We start from the raw sequence: 19647 nt of genomic DNA, 5'->3' as shown, positions 1-19647 counted from the left end.
AATATGCAGGTGAGTTATCCTCAGGGCACTTTACGCCCTGATCTGGAAGTCTGGGACACTGCTCAGAATATATCCCCAGCGATTCAGGTGGAGACAGTCAGAGAGCTTCTCCTCCATCTGGACTGTCACAAGACCATGGGACTGGATGGGCTGCATCCTTGGGTGCTGAGGGAGCTGGTGGGGGTGACTGCCGAGCCGCTCTCCACCATCTTCCAGCACTCCTGGTTATCTGGAGAGGTCCCAGACGATTGGAGGCTTGCTGATGTGACTCCCATCTACAAGAAGGGCTGTAAGGAGGATCTGGGGAACTACAGGCCTGTCATCCTGACCTTGTACCAGGGAAGGTTATGGAGCAAACCATCTTGAGTGAAATTACATGGCACGTACATGGTGTCCAGAGGATCAGGCCCAGCCAGCACCGGTTCATGAAAGGCAGATCATGCACATCCCCTTCTACGACTGGGTGACCAGCCTGGTAGATGAGGGAAGGGCTGTTGATGTAGTCTACCTAGAGATCAGCAAAGCCTTTGACACGGTCCCTCAGAGGCTTCTTCTGGGGAAACTGGCTGCCCGTGGCCTGGACAGGTATACACTTCTTTGGGTAAGGAACTGGCTAGAGGGCCGTGCCCAGAGGGTAGTGATTAATGGAGCTAAGTCCAGCTGGCGACCTGTTTCAAGTGGTGCCCCCCAGGGGTCGGTACTGCGGCCATCCTTGTTTAACGTCTTTACTGATGACCTAGATGAGGGGAATGAATGCGCCCTCAGCAACTTTGCAGAGGACACCAAGCTGGGAGGTGATGTCAATCTGCCTGAGGGTAGGGAGGCCCTTCAGAGGTATTTAGACAGGCTGAACTGCTGGGCTGAGGTGAACGGGCTGAGGTTCAACAAGGCCAAGTGCCGGGTCCTGCACTTTGGGCGCAACAACCCCATGCAGCGTTATAGGCTTGGGGATGAGTGGCTGGATGAGTGTGAAGAGGAAAGGGACCTGGGCGTTCCCTATTCCTACTGGCAATACTGTTTCTGATGCAGGCCAGGATGCCATTGGCCTTCTTGGCTATCGGGGCACACAGCTGGTTCATGTTCAGCCGAGCATCAATCAATACCCCCAGGTCCATTTCCTCTACACAGTCTTCCAGGCACTCTGTCCCAAGCATGTAGGGTTGTTGTGGCCAAAGTACAGTACAGTAACACTACAAAACCTTCCCTGACAGACTTGACCCGTAAGATAGTGTGAAAGGGAGCTCTTTACAGGTTAGCATAGCATACAATTCTTACAGAGGGTAATTTAAACAACTTAGTCCAAATTTGATGGGTTTCTCAAAAATGTCCTCAAACAAGGCTCCTTTCTAGCTGTGTATTTACATACACATAATTTACGACCTGAGAGTTTGGGTTCGTTTTACCAAAATTATGTCACACCATTCCTACATTGGAAATGATTATTACTAAGATAGCACTCAAGCTAATGATCCATTTTTAACACAGGATCACCATCAATCACTTCAATATTTGTCTTCATACATGCGACTGTTACTTAGAAATACAAAGATACAAAAAAACTTCAGTTAGTTATGTCAATCAGGTTATTTTGTATAAAATTGAAATGTCAGTTTCACAGCTCTTTCCCCACACCTTGACTTAAACATAGAAAACTGTTTTATAATGAGAGCCATTCACTTCTAAGATAAATTTTATTTAAATTTAACAATTTAATCTTTCTTTCATTTGGAAGCATGAACTACAAGCTAGTAGCTCCTTCATTCAGTGGTGAGACTTTGTGATTCACGAGATTTTTCACAGTGGACTTTTGCCAAATATGGTTATCTACTTAAAATGAAAGGAAAAAAAAAAGAATTTTCAGAGAATGAGCATCTAATATTGAAGTAAGTATATACCCGCACTGAATGAACGGAGGCAGTTTGCCACAGAAAATCTATTATGATTATCATCACTGGATAGCTACTAGAATTACTTCAAGATCAATGTGGTTTACTAAACAGTTGTTGTAAGTGCGACTGAAATGCAGATGTATCATAAGCCCCCCAAAAAATGGAGGAGGAAAAAAAAGGGAGAAAAGTACTCAGTAGAAAAAGGCACTCCCTGAAATCTCTTCAAGCTATGGAAAGTAACCATCTACATGGGTGCAACACCTGTGGGATGCAGGAAAGATCATTTCGAGACTGTGAAAGTCTCATTAATGGATGACCACAGGGGGAACAAAGGGCAGTACAACTGAGGCTTCAAGGAGCTTGAAGGAGGAAAAATTGTGGAAAAATAGGGGGGGAAGGGGAAAAAAAAAAAAGAGGGCCAATCTGGCCAGCACACTTGTCTGTCCATGTCTTCTGCTCCACTACCACAGTTTTTATTGTATTCCTGTTAAACTCCATTTCTGACAATTTTCTTGGATGAGAGGATTCTGTATATTCATCTGTATCTGTGCGGAGCTCTAAGAGTCAAAATGGTGGTCATGTAATTCAACAAGAAATTCAAAGTCCTGTACCTAGGGAAAAACAAGCCTAAGCAGGCAGATTCTACACATCAAGAAAGCAGATTGTCAGAAAAGGAGCTGGGAGTCCTCGTGGAAATTAAATTGATCAGGGACCAGCAATGTGCTCATGCCAAAAAAGCTAATGGTATCCTGGGCTACACTAAGAAAACACTGCCAGTTGGACAAGGAGGGTGATCTTCCCATGCACTCAGCACTTCTGGGGCCACACCTGAAATGCTATGTCCAGCTTCGGGCACCCAAACGCAAGAGCAATACAGACATACTGAAGAGAGTACAGCATGAGACCATGAATACAACAAAGGGCTTAGAGCACCTCTTCAGGGGGAAAGCCTGAGAGAGCCTGTGGCTGGCTCAGCCTGGAGGCAGCTTGGGTGACCTCACCAATATCTTATAAATGCCAAAAGAGTGCAGAGAAGACAGAGCCAGAATCTGAGTAGTGCCCAGTATGAGGACAAGGGGTAATGAAGACAAAGTGGAACAAAGAAGGTTCCATCTGAACACGAGGAAACGCTTCTGTGCTGTGTGGGTGATGAAGCACTGGCACAGGTTGCCCAGAGAGGTTGAGTTCTGTGTAATTATCTTATGGGCCCAGATAACAACACACTCTCAGGAAAATAGTGAGGGTTCACACTAAACTAATGAAAGGTAATAGGATTTCTCTCTGTCAGAACAAAGATATTGGCTAGAATACAGAAAACTAGGAGAACATGAAAGGTTTATTCTGTATTGTGAAATATTTATCTAGATAGAAGTATCATAATTATTAGTTAACTGATGTTCTGCAGCCATCAGAACATCTCAGGCAAGGCATTAGACATCACTTTTCAGATCTGGGTGTGGGTGCGTGACTAGGAAACCAATTTTAATGCAAATTTTCAAGATTTTTTTTTTTTTTAATACATTGAATAGTATGTACTTAGAATATTACATCTTACTTGCTGACTGCCATCTGATTCTGGAAAACCTAGCTGACTTGCTAGTAATGTAGCTAACCATGAGGAGATCTGCAAGTGTTGGATTTAAAACATGACCTCTGTTAGTGACTGAAAGATTACATATTATTAAAGAAGTCACTCATCACATATTCAAAGTTGGTCAGTGTAAGTACAATAAGTAGGAATCATTATGACCACGTCTCAAACTCCCTGGCAGTAGCAGTTATGTAGGATACATTTTACATAGCGATTTTCACAAAGTACATAGTAGGATTGCAAAATAAGCTATTTTAGGTGATGAGAGAAGTTTCAACTATCTTATGTACTAGAAACCTAAATTAGGAAATTTCTAAACGTTTGGAGGATACTTCAGTGCTCTCAATATAAGAATATTCAATATTCAATAATACAAAGTGTATTCAATTTAATAATATACAGAGTAAGATTTTTAAAACACCTGAATTCATCTATTGTATGCTCCTGCTGCATAAATAACTTAAAGTGATTATGGCAAATGTTTCCAAAAATGAAGCTGATGTTGCTTACATGGTACATCAGAACAATTAGTTCAGCTTAAAATTTTATAAGTACCTTGAATGGTATGTTTAAGGACATTCTCAGAGCAATCTCTGTAACATTAAAAAAAAAAGAACAAAAAAAAAAAAAAAGCATCTATGCATACTTCTGTGCTGTGTATTTTGTTTCAGTGATCTCAAGGACTTTTGCCATCTACTCTGTGTTTATTATGCTAACAGATACCTGGACAAAATGGAAGTCCTATCTGGAATGTCAGCTGTATCTTGCCGTGTCTTCCCGTGTCTGTGTATGGTAAACCAGGCAACAAGCTCAGAGACGCCTACTGTTATACAACTTTGCCTTCCACACATACAAGCGGCTTCTAATTTAGCTTTTCTGTACACCCAAACGGCTGTTAAGGGTTTAAATGCACCAAGCCCACTACATCATCACTTGAAAGGAAGGGTATTCGGGTATTTTTGATGATACACATAAGTTCTTCCCACCCAGGAATGGGATGAGCTCACATGTTATCCATCACAATTCTGACTTCAGAGCAAAATTTGGTTAGTAAGGCTTTGACCGACACATGAATTTATTTATCTCAGAACAGTTTACAATACTGTGCATCTTATCAAATACTAGAGGAGACAGCTTAAGTAACAGATAACAACACCTACGTAATAGAATTCTGCAGTTCCTGTCAAATAGCACTTCAAGCCAATGACAGATCCAAGATGCCTAATGCAGTTAACTGATAATGGAGAAGGGACAGGTCAGGAGACAGAAGAATTAGTGACAGTTTATTTGCTGGGAGAAAGGCAAATAAATTTTTTGTTTGACTGCTTTTATTCACAGCTATAAACATAAGAATTGGTGCTACGAAACAGTTTTTGTTCAACACAAACACAGTAATCATGTATGCCCACCCCTAGTGACAGGATGTGTTCTCAACTACTCACTTTTAATTCCTTACTTCGAAAAGTAGAAAAACACTCATGAAATTATGATGTTTCATAGTCTTTATTGCTACATTCTAACCCCCCAAAATAAGAGGGAATGGCAGAATCTCTAGACTATTATTTTCCATATTAATGCCTTAGCAGCTTTGTATTATTCTCAGGCGTATTATTCTCAGTTCACAAAAACCCAGAGGTGTTGAAGCAGATCTGACATACTTCAGCATCCCAAATAGTAACTAAAAATTTGCATAAGCTGACATTCTCAAGACCTGAATAACTTGTATTAAAAGGCGCGGGTTGAATATGTACAACAAATGCAGATTGGATACTATTAGTAATAAAAATAAATAAAATAATCTGCTGTAGCTACATTAGTGTTTTGGGTTGGGGTTTTTTTTTTTGTTTTTGTTTTTAATTCTTTTTTTCTTTTTTTCCAAGAGGGTAAGAGGGCAACCTGATTCTGATAAGTATCTGTAAACAAGTGAGTCAATTGCATTTGATTTTCTTCTTTGGAAGCTCCCCAGACTCTTTCCCAAATGTTTTCCATTAATTGTCTATATTTCCCACTGAACTCCACCCCAATCATATCCTTCCTGACTGGGGTTACTTAAAAATAACTTCAAATAAAGAAAGATCATCAGAGGGGGAAAAAAAAAAAAAAAAAAAAAAAAAAAAAAAAAGGAAATGGCAGCTGATCAAGCCTTATTAAAAGATACATGTTATTAGAGCAGATGAGGTATCTAGTCCCACTTGAAATGTTTATTCACTTAGTTTAAATAACCCACTCCAGTGAAATTACTGTGGATGTACACAATGTAAAGGAGAAACATTTGATTCTATGCTTTTGATGAAATAATTATCACTCATTCATTTTTGTAAAAGTAAATACAGTAAGAATAAACCATCATAATGTTCAACTGCCTGGGGATGTTCTAGTTTTATCTATGGTGTAGTAGGTATTCCCCTATTTTACATTAAAAAAAAGAATAAACAAAAAAGCCACCGTTACAAACAGTACAGGTAAGTAAAGGACAAAGGGAAATTCAGGAACAAAACGGGCAGTAATGGAGATCAACACAGTGACACAGATGAGGGTTGCTCTGAATGTAGTGCCTCCTATTTTATGATTTTGGCTCACAGTGACTGCGGCAGACGCTGGTGGTATGCAAGTAGAGGTGAATCTTCCCACCAGTCTTCTGTTACATGCTGCTGCTGTGTGACAGATGGCAGCAGAGGAACATCCTGACAGAATGGTATCTGGCACGGAAGTACATGTTGAGCAATGGTTTATCACTGAAGTCCTCCATGCAGAAAAAATGGCACCCACTGACATTCACTGACTCGTTTACAGTTACATTCATTGCTGAACATTTACAGAGACCACTGGCAGCTGTGAGCACAGTGAGGCAGTGGGTGGTGCATTTCAGCAGTAGCAACAGGTCACTTGCACAGGCGTAGATTGTTACAAGAGAAGCATCTTCATCATTGCTGAAACTGCATTGCTGATGGTGGTGACTGTGTTGAAAAATACCATTTTGTAGGTGAGAATTTGCTCTATCAAATGGGGTCATTGTGTTCTTTGTATTGGTTGTAGATTCCATGGAATTAAATAGGAGGCATTACTTTCAGGACTTACGTAGACCTGAGCCAGAAAATTAAAAGTAAGGAAATGTGATAATAGCATGACCAAGTAGCCAGGATATGAAATAAGAAAATAAGAGGCCGAATCATAATGCAGACTGTGGTCACCAGGGAGCCCAATCATAGGGAAACATCCCACAAGCACTAGATAGGAGCGCTCAGCAGCCCTGCCCATGGCCAGGCGTTGGAACTGGATCATCATCTTTGAGGTCCCATCCAAACAAAGCCATTCTATGATTATATGAAAACAAGCTCCCAGAAAGACTATAAATACAAATATAAAGACTACAGCTTTACTCAGTGAGGCAGTCTACACCTTCCAATTTACTCTCACCAATGGTTATGCAGGTCTTGTACTGCAGGTTGTACTACAGTATTTTCTTCCAAGCTTGTTTCATGCAAGATGAGTAAATCAAATGAAATCCTTTGTTTTATTTCAGTAACATAAAGCACACCATTGTCAGAACAAAAGGATTTCATTGTTTACACTTCCCCACTGCCCCTGGAAACAACAGTAGAAAGTCAGAATTACTCAGCAAACTGAGTAATAAAATGTTCTTGCCCTGGAAGCTAGAGGAACTGGTGGGCAAAAAAGACATGATGCATTTGGAAACCATGAGTAACAAAATGCACAGTATCTCACTTTTGTTCATGAGTTCCTTCCTGGTAGCACATTGAAGCATTTTCTCACTAAATGTGAATGAGAAGAATATAGAGACTACACAAACTCACAGCATTGCTCCATGCTGAACCCACAAAGCAACTTAGAGGCACTGCCTTAGTATTCATGGGGCAGAAATCTGACAGACAAGCAGCCTGAAGTTTAAACAAGGCAAAGTGTCTGCCAAAGGGAAAGACAAAAACAAAGGCATTAAAAAGATGTGTGTACAATATATTATGAGCCTAGTAAGGAGTTTCAATCATTACAAAAATCATACTTTTAGCAGAGAAGAGACATCCTGCTAGTGTAAGTACCATTAACAGATACTATGCTATAATTACATATAACTGATGTCCTTAATCATTAGCTATTACAGTTCCAGAAAAAGAGAAACTATACAATTTCAGTTAAGTGCATCAACAAGAGGTGGTACAATTCAGGTCAACAAGATCAATGAGAGCATTTCATCTGCAGTATAAATTGCTAAGGTGTATACCCAGCAGAGGGAAGTAAGGTCACTAAGTAGAGCACAGCTAGCACAGCTGTATGTTTTGCAATTAAGTACTACACACACACACACACACACAACTAACTTTTGTGTTCTCCCATTAAACCACAGATGAATACCCTAAAATACTGTAAGGATAAACAAATATCCCCATGCAGATGGTGTTACCCATATGCTAACATATGGGAAGCACTATTAGGCCCGTTGTACTACAGAGGAAGTAGGGCAGTCAAGAAGCTGATTTAGCAGGCCACGGACAGCAAGGGGCTCAGGATGCAAGTGTACACAGAACACACTGACTCCAAAGAACTCCTTACTACCCAGCCTATCAGCACACATACAACATGAATGCATTTAGATGTCCTCAAAAAAATAAAAATTAACTTGAGTAAAAAAAATTGAAGCAGTATTTGCAGAATGTCCGTGAACTTTCAGAAAATCTATTTAAAATCAGAACAGGAAACACACTTGCATTTTCTGCCTTTCTATGGAAGGTAAATGCATTTATTTATTTCACATGGAACCACTTGGTGTTACTTAAAATTGTCAGTCTGAGTGGTTGCCTTTACTTGGTTCACTTGGATGGCACGCAGCCAACGTACTGCTGCTAAGCTACAAGAATGCAGTACAGCAGTAAGGGAGAATCGTTCTCTTTAAAGCATTTTAATATTAGTATAGGTTGCAAAGAATTTACTTTTCTGTAGGTCTGCAGCAATTTTCATACTGCTGATGACAGCATTCTCTCAGGTCGCTGAACATTTTGGACTGTACAATACTGGACACGAGCTAAGTCGGCTTTCCCTCAGGCCACCAAGTAATGCACTTATGAAACTTCCATCTGCAGCAAGCAACACAAACCTGAATAGAATTAGACTACGACCTGCAAGCTCACACCCATCACAATAACAAACCCGCAGTAAAACAAATTGTCTCCATCTACCCAATCAAAACACTTCATCTTCTACATCCGTTTATACATGACTTTCATGCTTTAGATTTGTTTCTTAGGGAAGATGGTACTGAGGCTCATTAGTCTTTGGCATTAGATGACAAAGCCAAGTAAACAGAGGTTAGGAGAAGTGCCACATTTGAAGCAGATGTGCATTATTACCAGATTTAGTAGCTTTAGTACGAGATCTGCAAGGGTATTGGTTATAATCTTTTACTACACAATTTCATGCTTTGCTTTCTCTTAATTCTTGAATGTCTTCCGTACTTTATTGCAGACTAAGTAGAAATAGTTCAGAAACTGTTTACATGCTATTCTATGACCTTCCTCATTACATCATTCAGATGCTTTCTTAAAATAAACATTTATTTTCACAGCAGCATGAGGTAAGAAGGCAGCAGTGCTAAAATGGTCAATACAAGAATCACTCATTTCAGCAACAGCAACTCAGGTTTGATGCAGATCTGAGAAATGATCAGCTTTTTATGCCTAGAAGGCACTTCTATTAGTTTTAATTATAAATTTCACAGAGTACAGTTCTACCTTTGATTGCCAAGCTCCTGTTTGACATCAGGTAACCAAAATGAGGAATGATTAATAACCCCTTGTAAAATGCCTCAGGTATATGATTTTAACAAAATTTCACAGGGATTCTAGGCAAAAGATCCAGTTCCCACCAGGGTTTTCACCCTTTCTCTTCCTTATGAGGTCAAGCTCTTCTCAGTAGTGCATAATGGTAAGACAAGAGGCAGTGGCCTAAAACTTGGACATAGAAAGTTCCACACAAATGTGTGGAAGAACTTTAAGGTGAGGATGACAGAGCACTAGAACAAGTTGTCCAAAGAGGTTGTGGAGTCTCTTATGGAGATATTCAAGACCCCTCTGGGCATCGATCTGTTGACCTGTTGCAGAGTACCCGCTTTAGGATGAGGTTTGGTCTTGATGACCTCTTGAGGTCACTTCCCCCTGCAATTATGTGATTCTGTTATACAGTCTCACATCTCACGTACTACTACTCTTTAGAAAAGGAGGGGTAAAATAGGAAAGACTGACAGAAAATTACCTTCTTTGGGACATAATCTCAATTTTTCTCTTAATGAGAAAGTAGTCCAAGGAAAGAAATATATCTGACGGAATATATCAAATTATTACAGAGAAGAAAGGGTGACTACTAGGCTGCCCAAGAAGCCTCAGCTCCATTCCCTTTGGAATACTGGGTGCCAATCTTACATCTCTAATGCCTGTTCGTACACTGTGAGAATACAACTCATAGGGCTTCACAGAAAAGGACAATACTTCACCTAAACATACACTAACAGAAAACAGCTACAGGAACAGAGTTGAACTGGGCTGACAATGTGAGAGCAGCAGCTGACAACTATCCTAGTCTGGGATAATCGCTAGAAAGAGACAAGGCACATAACTCCCTCTCCAGTAGGTTTTATACTTGTATTGATATTCTTGGATTCTAGTGGTAGTTCAGAAGGGGCATACAGTTTAATGCTTACAACCTCTTCTAGTCCAGTCTGTTTAGCCAAGCATTTCTATCAAGGTATTTGCAGCTCCTGCTGTTCTGAATTTTAGATGCAGTGTGAAACTGATCAGCCAGAAAAAAAAAAAAAAAAAAAAGAGATCTGTTAACAACCTGCGGCCCTGTTTGCACTCAAAATGCAACAGATTCCACTGCCCACTTATTACTGTAAGCATGCCGTGCTGGCTTGCAGCTTGAAGAAAAGAGAAAAAGAAGAAGAAAACCTGGAATGACAAATTCATCTGTATTTTCTATGACATCTCCCCTCCACTATTCCCAAGCTCAGCTTGTATTGCCCTTAATCAACATGTACTTCTTGTGTCAAGGAAGCTACAAACCAAAAGTTACAAAATTCCTGACAAATACGCCTGACAAATTACACAGATGAGACAGAGAACCAACCCAGGAATATTGTTCAACAGCCCTTGTTTGCCTGATGTTCCTGGTCAAGCCCTAGAAATATGCAAGAGGATTTATGCATCAAACGCAGTAGGAGTGTTATCATCTCAAATACTGACTTTCGCTTTATCTGCATACTCAAACATCTGTGTGACTAGTGACAGTATTGCACTGCAGTCAGTGATGGATTCCTTCTCTTTTCTGTCAGTCTTTCTTTCTGCTAACGGAGTTTTGCAGATGGTCCACAACTTTGAACTTCCCCACAAAGAATTTATCAGGAAGCAGCATTTTTAATATTTCTCTGAAATTGCTCTTTGTGCCAAATGGAAGAGGATTCAATTAGAATTAAAAAAGATGGCAATTTTCTAGTCATACTTGAACATCCATGAATGCGTGAAGTTAAAATGAATTACCAAATTCTAGAGAAATTACAGAGATTCTGTCAACATCACTAACCATGATTTCCACAATTCCAGAGAAGTATATAGAAGCTTTAACATGTGCTGAAACAGGAGAAACAATTTGTGTAAAGGAGAGAAAGAAAAGCAGAAGAAGAAATACTGTCCCACTCAATCCTTCTGAACTTCCAACATGTGAGAATCCAGAACATAATAAAAATATTGACCAAAAAACAGCAGCATTGTTGTATGTCTTAGCACCAACGCTGGAGATTTCAGAACTTTGTCTACACCCACAAGCACTAAGATCTCATGGTTGGGTAGGGAAAAGAAAAAAAAATAAAAAGCCTGCTCTCCATGCCAGCAGCAGAACACATCATGTAACATGCCTGGAATACAGGTGCCTGCATGCCAGGCAACTAAGTTGATATTACAGTAAGCTGCAACTCAGACAGTGCCAGTGGAGTCCATTCGGTTTAACCAGTGCTGATGTCTCTTTTATGCTGGAGTGAATCATTCTCTAGTCCTCCCTCTATCAGCTCGCATGGGCTGCCTAAAGCTACCCGAGCAGCATCCTACTCCATGTCAATTTAAATATATGGACATTTGCAGAGTGCTTATAATTTCTTTAAGGAATGCTAAATAAATGCAGAGTATTTAACAATAGCACCATAATGATCTGCAGACTTCAAGAGATTGCAGAGGATGCAGCTGTGCAATGGAAATCTTGCAGTGATTTAGGAACTTCACCCACACTGTCACACTACAGAATGATTAAAAGGCAGATAATTTCCATTAATCAGCCATCACGCTGCAGCCAAAGATCCACAGGCAAAGAACGTACAAAACTTACTGTCCTGCAGCGTTGTGAGAAGGGAGAACCACTAGAGAGAGACAGAAATTAATTCCAATTTTTTTCAATAAATAAGGCATTGAAATTGAAGACACAATGCATATTTACAAAAGAAGTAGTGGAACTGAATAAAGCTGTCTGCACTGCAGAACAGTGGAAGTAAAATCACTTACAATGATACCCCTGCATTCAGTTGGTAGTTTATAATCATTTCCTAATAAAATGCTCAGTTCTGAACTTGCGGAAAAGAATGAAGACACTGAAATGGCTAGATTGACTCAGGGAAGCCTCTGCTTTTACGTATACTGATTTTGTACTTCAAACAGAAATCCTTACGGGATTGCCAAGTCAAAAAGCGTTTGGAAGCTAAACTGTAAGCATATGTTCCCAGGCACCTAGTGCAGAGCCAGTGTGCTAAATAAAATCCCATCCTTCAATCAGCATTGGTAATGGCTGCCAGACAGAAAAGCTGAAAAAGAGGTACTATGTGGAATCTCATTTTGTTTTAACTTTCTGAACAGAGCAATAACACTGTCTTCCTAAATTGTTATCGCAGACAAAAAGAAAGCAACAATGGTACTGTTTTCAGTTCAAACAAAATCTAACCTTACAGCACTCTATCACATCTATCAAACAGTACCTAAATTTGAACATCACACCACCTCGTAAGCACAAAATGAGAAAGCTTAGAACATTCACACTGAAAAACAAGTTAGCATTGGAGACACGGCATCAAATTTGCTTCAAAGCAGTGGGTTTAGAGAAGTACACCAAAGCTAGCAGCACAATCTGTTGCTAAGAGCAGCCAAAACCTGTGGATGGATGTTTTCAGACCTCATTATCTTCACCAGCCACATTAGGTCTACATTAACCATTTACTAATGTAGCATAGCAGTTCTTTTTGATGCAAGTCTGCTTCACATTTATATATTGAGTTGTGGAGAATACTGCACCAGCTCTGCATTGACACCCAGAGCAGCCATCCTCCAAGTGAAGTCAAGATAAGGTGAAAAAGTGGGACACAATCCAGAGTGCCACTTTTAATGAGGGCAAAAGGTGCTGCAATCAGCTCTCCACACAACTAGTATGCACTACCAGCTGGGTAGGACATCACTGCTGGTAGGGATGCACTGTGGGTACACGTGCCAGGAATCACAAAATGATGCACTAGAACAAGACCTGTCCCTTCCTTCTCTGTACAAACTAGTTTGTAATGCAGACATATTGCAAGTGACAAAAACAAGACTGGTGATTGTAATACATGTGGCCAAAGTGAGAAATTCCAGCCCATTTTACCATATACACATTCTTACAATGGAAAATCCTCAGCAAGGTGATCAAAAAAGCTCTGCTAATGATGACACTGCTATACATAATACATGAAAATACTGTAATAACGTTGTCAGATTACCACAGAAATAAGCAAAGATCTGCCTCGACCTCTTTTCAAGTGAGCAGTTAGAAACTGGTACGGCCAGCATGTGGCTGGGAAACAAGCTATGTTTTTACAGATGTGTGTGGATGATGATGAAAGAGAAAACAATATATTTTATAATTAAAAGCTAAATGAAGTCAATTGAACATGGATGGAGCATAATTATCCACCAGATTAGGGACAGATTTGCTATTTTTACACTCAGAATTTTTTGTTTGTTTCCCACACATTCCTAAAAATTCTTGAGGAATCAAGTGAAATGTGTGCAATTCTACTAACAGAAACACAAAGACAAAATGAGGGAAAAAAAAGTATCAGCATTCACCATCAAGAAGAATGAAATTCATGTTAAATTGACATGAAACAATTCACATTTTAAAAATAAGTTATACTGCTGTACCTGCATCAGCTTCAGGCATTTTGTACAGCCTTTGTGCGACGGTGAAGCCTGCACAGGTAGAACAAATTCTGGCACTGTAAGAACCTACGCAACATTTTATGGCCATGATGATCCAGGATGAAGTTCTAATTTTATGTGCTTCCAGTCTTTCACTTGTTGGTATCTCACCTGTTGGCTACAGGGAAATCCCAGCATTCCCTGTAACAAGACTTTGCCAAACAATGCTTGCCATTTGGGATCATACTTTTGCAATACTTCAACTAAGGAGCATGCTTTTCCATCGTAACATCAGAATGTTACAGTACCTCACAGAGAGTCATCAAGGATGTCATGCTGTGATTTCCCTTCAACACTACTTTGAACCCACTGATTTTGGTATTTCTGCCACACTTCCAATGTTCTTAACACTGTCTTTCTGTCTTTCTGAGTGGGACCAACATTTATAGACAGAAAACAACGGATCATTGTCACCTTCTGGATCAAAGTCACCTAACATAGAGTAAGGTAGCCAAAACTTAATATTAAACTACTGAAGGACACCTGTATTCTACAAATTACATCTGTGTGGATTTAGCTAACTTCTAAATAGGAAGGCATCTCAAAAATAACCTCATCCTACCTATAACTCATTTCTCAGAGATATTCCCCACCTAGGGACATTCCCCATATTTGCACAGTTATAAGCTACCTTTTTTTTTTTTTAAATACTGCAGAAACACATCATTCCAAGGGTTAGAATTAAATACTTAAAAATGCCTACACTTTGGCAATATGCCATAGTAAGTATGGCCATGGCATTTATTTTCTGTTCTTTTTATTCTCAAAATATACTCATTACCAAGCTAGCAAAAATCCTAAACATGTATCATGTAGCAAAGTTCAATCAATTTAGAGATCAGAATAACTAAACTGTTATATTTATTTACTGTCTGTTGCCCTAGGCCAGAAAGTACGCTGCAAATCCAATTCATAACTCTCCATGAAGAGCCAGAGGCAACCAGTCCAACACAGTGTTAAGCGTTAAGCAGGAGGCCATGTCAGCAGCTCATTTCTTGGTTACTGTTTAACCGTATGTGAAGGTGATTTTAGCACTTATGTTCACAAAACCATACTGTCTTACGATGGTCCAGAAATGACAAGGAAAGGAATAGAATTTATCTGGAAAAGTAATTAAGAGCCAGTTAGAACAAAACTGCCTTCGTGCAAGAGCCATTCAGAGAGTCTTTTATAAGAAAGTCTTATTAACACTATTGGGATTAGCGTTTTCACATCTTAAATCTTTCCCACTGGCCACTTTTTTGAAGGTAGTCCACCAGAACAAAACAAAAAATAAATAAATAACACAACCCACAGCCAACCCAAAAGAAAACAAAACAAAACAAAAACACCCTTTACAATGCAAGAATGTTTTTATTCAAAGCAACACCTCTGTTAATACTCTGTGTTATCTATTACAGAACCTCTTCCACCTGAACTACCAGACAGTGAGAAAGCAAATTCATCTGTTCTCTTTGAAATTCTGTAAGAAATGTCTAAAACTTGGGCATCTATGCTGGACCTGTCCACTGCAACTTCCAAAGAAGCTATGTGCCTGCACACAAGCAGTACAATTTACGGACAGTACTACAGCTGAACCTGGTAACCTGTCTCGTCAAGAAGACAAGACCTTACAGATGCCTGAGGAGTAAGGTAACGGACACAGGACGCTGAGTGACGGAGGAATTTTCCTGGCCTATTAAAAGTTAGGAGATGAGCTTTTAAGTTATTGTATCTTCAGATAAAATAATTTTTGAGCATTGTTGCCAGATTTTATGTATGCTGTATTAGCAGAGAGGTGCAGTAAAAGCTGCTAATGGCATATGCCTTCATTAACTCCAGGAACATATAGAAAACAGTGAGGTTTCAAAAACTGAAAAAAATCACAGTGTCCTTTATAAAATAAATACACAGCTACAGCAAGCAGCAAAAATTCAAATAATTGGATTCTGTTAATCTGTGGGGACACGGACTTAATGCTGCATTTAATTTTGCTAAGTGGGAGGAAGATTAAGCAAGATACAAACAATAGTCTCTGCTCAAATCATAGAAATTCACAAACTTAAGCACACTAGGACAGTTATTAATTACCAGATTGGGATATTTTGATGTATTCAGACTAGAGCTACAAAACAAACTAATAAACAGTTACCCTCCTAGAGAAGAGGAAAATATTTACGTTCCAGTACACACATTCCCAATAGTCTTTAAAAAAAAGAAGTGAACTGCTAGATAGCAAGCACTGTTCTCTTATGAAATACTGGAAAAAGCTTACTTTAAGGACTTCTTAAAGTAAACTTCTTAAAACTTCTGAAAGAGGCAAGCCACACACTGATACAAACCCAATCTCTGTCTAGAATCTCTGACAGAAAAGCTGAAACTCATTCTCATCATCTCTGTCACTGTCACAGAGGAGCAGCTGTTGGGACCTGCACTTGTTTGCTCTCTGTGGTTCCTGCAGGGGAAAAGCATTTTAACTCACATCAGAATTTAAGCTTTTCAAATGTAGTATTTCTGTGTCATAATTCGCTGTTTTGAAACAACACTCGTTCCACACTGCTCTCAGTTTCAATGTGTTCTTCCCTGAAATAATTTTGAAGTGAAATCAGAGTGGATAGCAACAACCGCTTAGCATTTGCAAAAATCGCTCCTAAAACTTGAGGGAGATCAAAACACTATTTTTAAATTGAAGCTTTCCTTGAAAATCACGAGTATCTACAGCACACTTGGTTCAGTGCCATACTCACAGAATATCAACTGATTCATGCACTGTGCAACTTTTTAATATTGAGAAGTGTACTGTACTTTCAAAACGAGCATCCTGAAGGACTCTGAAGCAAAAAGTATACTAGTATCTTTAAGCAAAAGAGAAAAAAAGCTCATAGTCCTTGAAATTTTTAAAGCTCTGATTATTTTCAGTTACCTAAAAAAATCTTATTGGCATCTTTTGCAAAACAGCATGACTGTTTCTTAACACTTTATGTTCCTTCATGATGGACAGTTGGGAGAACTAACAGCACCAGCATGGCTCAATGTGAAATAATTAAGCTGCTGTGCCTGCTGGGAGCCAGATATCCAAGCCTAAATGCATCTGCTGCCTAAAATACAGGCTCCTGGATACCAAAGCACAATGCCAGCACTCTCTCCACTCAACTCCAAACACCTCTCAGCAGTTTTGGTCTGACACATGAATTGCTAAATGATATTAAAGACAAAAGCATATCGAACTAAAAAGAATGGGAAAACTAAGGAAAATACATCTTTCTGCATGCATTTTCCACAATCTTTGGCTACATAACAAAGAAAATGCATTGTAGCTCCAAATGTCAATTCAAAGAATGTTGATGAAACTCTTGTGTAATTAATTGTTCTTTCTCTGTGTAATTCCTCTGCACAAATCACTCTGGTGTCTAAACTATCCCAGCAATTAAAACTCTGAGAGCTTTTTTTTCTTCTGTCCCTTAGTAAACATTGATCTAATTTGTGAAAAGATGAGGTCCAACTTTTAAGGTTTTTTTTTTTTTTTCATTCCATTATTACATTTGTGAGGTTAAATTAAAGCAAAATTAAATAGAGGCACTATTCTTACACTGCCAGCAGTTAAAATGTGTAACACAGAGTTTTCATTAGCATTGATTAAAATAAATTTGTCTTCCTCTGTCACCAAGCGGAAGGCTCACATCTTATTACTGTATGCCTGGAAGAAGATAAGCACGGGTTTTAAGTAAAAAGAAGCAAAAACATTTCAAATACTTCTTCATTCTTTTTGTTCTTGATTACTTTTGCCCACACTGGGAGCACACCTTAGCAAACACTGGAGTCTACACCAACACACAGACAAGGGTGTGTTTTAAAGAGTTAATGTCTGGAAGAGCTGCAACACTCAAGAGCTTTATTCTATGAAACTCATGTGAAAGATGAATGGGAAAAGGGTTTTTTCTGACGGTCTGCCTTGCAAATTCAGACTAAGATCTCAAGAAAAAAACTAGACGGTGCTCTTCTATCATGTAGCAGTGATCCATTAGTCTATCACGTATTTTAGGCAGCATTTTCAGAAATACAAACATAACTGATGTTTGACAGAAAGCAAAATGCAGCATTCTGTCCAGAAATTAGTCTGTCTCTGCACTGCTAAACTACTAACTACAGACAGCTCCGACACCCATCGCCGCCAAAGCACAACTTGGGGCTCCACACGAACAGAGGCGGGAAGGCGTTGTTTTCACACAGTCCCCAGTCAAGCCACAGTTTCACAACACTACCAATAACCGAGCGCAGGTAAAGCAGACAGGGCAGCGGGCAGTTCAGACTGACCCGGGGGACCCTCAGGACTTGGCGATCAGTGCTTATGGAAGCGCACCTGGCAGCATCGTGTGAACGGCGGACGCAGCGCGGCTAAAGCACCTCAGCGCAGAAAGCGCGCTGCGTGTCACCGCAAGCCGCCGAAGCGCACAGCTCTCGTTCCGAGAGGACAGCGCTCAGGACAGCGCGGGCTGCGTGCGGCCGACACGGCCGAGGACGGCCGGCGGAAAGCGCCCGCTGCGGTCCCGCAGCTCGACAGCCCGTCCGACACCTGTTGGGCTCCGCGGGGTGCGCAGGTGCGGCTCCCGCGGATTTCGACGAAGAGAACGCGTCGGAAGTAAGGCGGCAGGTGAGGCGGGAGGAGGCGAGCCGCTCCGCGCGCCCTTCCCTCACGGTTACGCAACGCCCCACCCGCCCCCATCCCGCCGCCGGTACCTGCTTGTCCAGCGCCGCGTCCTTCGCGCTGCCGGCGGCCGCGCCCTTGGGTGCTGGTGTCCGCTCGCAGCTGCAGCCCTCCAGCATGTAGATGCCGGCGGGCCGGGCGCTCTGCTCGCTCTCGAAGTAGAAGAGGACGTTCTGGTAAAGGGCGAACCACTTCTCGTGCCAGCGGTTGGCCTCGGCCGTCCTCTTGCTCAGGTAGCCGCGCTTGGTGCCCTCCTTGCGGGCCAGCAGCGCCAGGTACAGGGCGTGCCCCTCGTTATACCGCACGCTCTTCTGCATGGTGCCCGGCAGCGCCTCGCCGCTCACAGCCCGCCCGACATCGGACACCCCTCGCGGGCGCCCAGCGCGCCGGCACCGGCTGCGCCGGGCAGCCCCGGCCCCCGCCCCGCGCTCCGCCCGCCTTCGTGCGCGCCGCCTCCCCGAAGTTGGGGCCCGGCCGGAGCGAGCGGGCGGCGGCAGCAGCAGCAGCAGCTGCTGCCCCTCGAGCAGCGTCACGTGGCGGAGATCAGCCGCAAAGCCGCTTTACAGCCCAGCGATTTAAAGAGCAAAGTCGCCGCCGCAGCGCATGGTCCCTCCCTCCGCGCCTCGCGGGGCCGCCCCCCTCCAGCCCGCAAGGATCGGCGCGGGGGCGGCGGGCAGCGGGGGGCGGCAGCGAGCGCTCGGGAGGGAGCGGGACGGGAAGGGAAGGAACGGGACGGGACGGCGCTTCGCTCGCTGTCGCGCCCAGCCTTCCTACTTCTCTCTGAGAAAAACCTTCGAAAGCGCCGGGTCGCAGTGCGCGGGGTCGGTAACTCGGTTCCGCGAGCTGCGCGGCGAATAAAAGCGCAAAAACCCGCCACTTTTAACCCGGTTTTCGGCAGTCCCCCGCTGCCAAGAGGGGACGTTGACCCCGCCCGGTAAGTGCTGCCGCAGCTCGGGGGGGCTGCGCTCTGCTGGGAGCTGTGCGGAGCTCGGCACAGCCACAGCTGGGCGGAAGGACGGGGGCGGGCAGACCCCCTCGTGAGGGATAAGGTGTGGAAAAGGCGCTGCTACCAGCAGTTCTTTTACGTAAAACATAGGCAGCGTGGAAATTGCTGCTCGCTTAAGGACCCCGGTGTTATTTAAGCTTTTCTGGCTCCTTCACCTTTGAATCTTTTTCAGTTAAAACGTATTTGTGCCTTTTTTGCTTTGG

General features: G+C 41.8%; 1 protein-coding gene across 5 annotated transcripts in view; it reads right to left on the bottom strand.

The window, feature by feature from the left end:
* Positions 1-18783, bottom strand: part of RASGRF2 (Ras protein specific guanine nucleotide releasing factor 2) — a 123768-nt gene extending 104985 nt beyond the window's left edge. For all 5 annotated transcript variants that reach the window (XM_042866105.1, XM_042866106.1, XM_042866109.1 and 2 more), the window contains exon 1: positions 18471-18783. In XM_042866105.1, the coding sequence (XP_042722039.1) occupies positions 18471-18755 (285 nt within the window). In that variant the 5' untranslated portion in view covers positions 18756-18783. The remainder of the gene's footprint in view (positions 1-18470) is intronic.
* Positions 18784-19647: the final 864 nt, after the last annotated feature.

The sequence above is a fragment of the Lagopus leucura genome, unplaced genomic scaffold, assembly GCF_019238085.1.
Source record: "Lagopus leucura isolate 7727_CA_CO unplaced genomic scaffold, USGS_WTPT01 Super-Scaffold_810, whole genome shotgun sequence".
NCBI lineage: Eukaryota > Metazoa > Chordata > Aves > Galliformes > Phasianidae > Lagopus > Lagopus leucura.
Note: the sequence above shows the minus strand (reverse complement) of the source record. Positions and strands in the feature narration are given on the sequence as shown.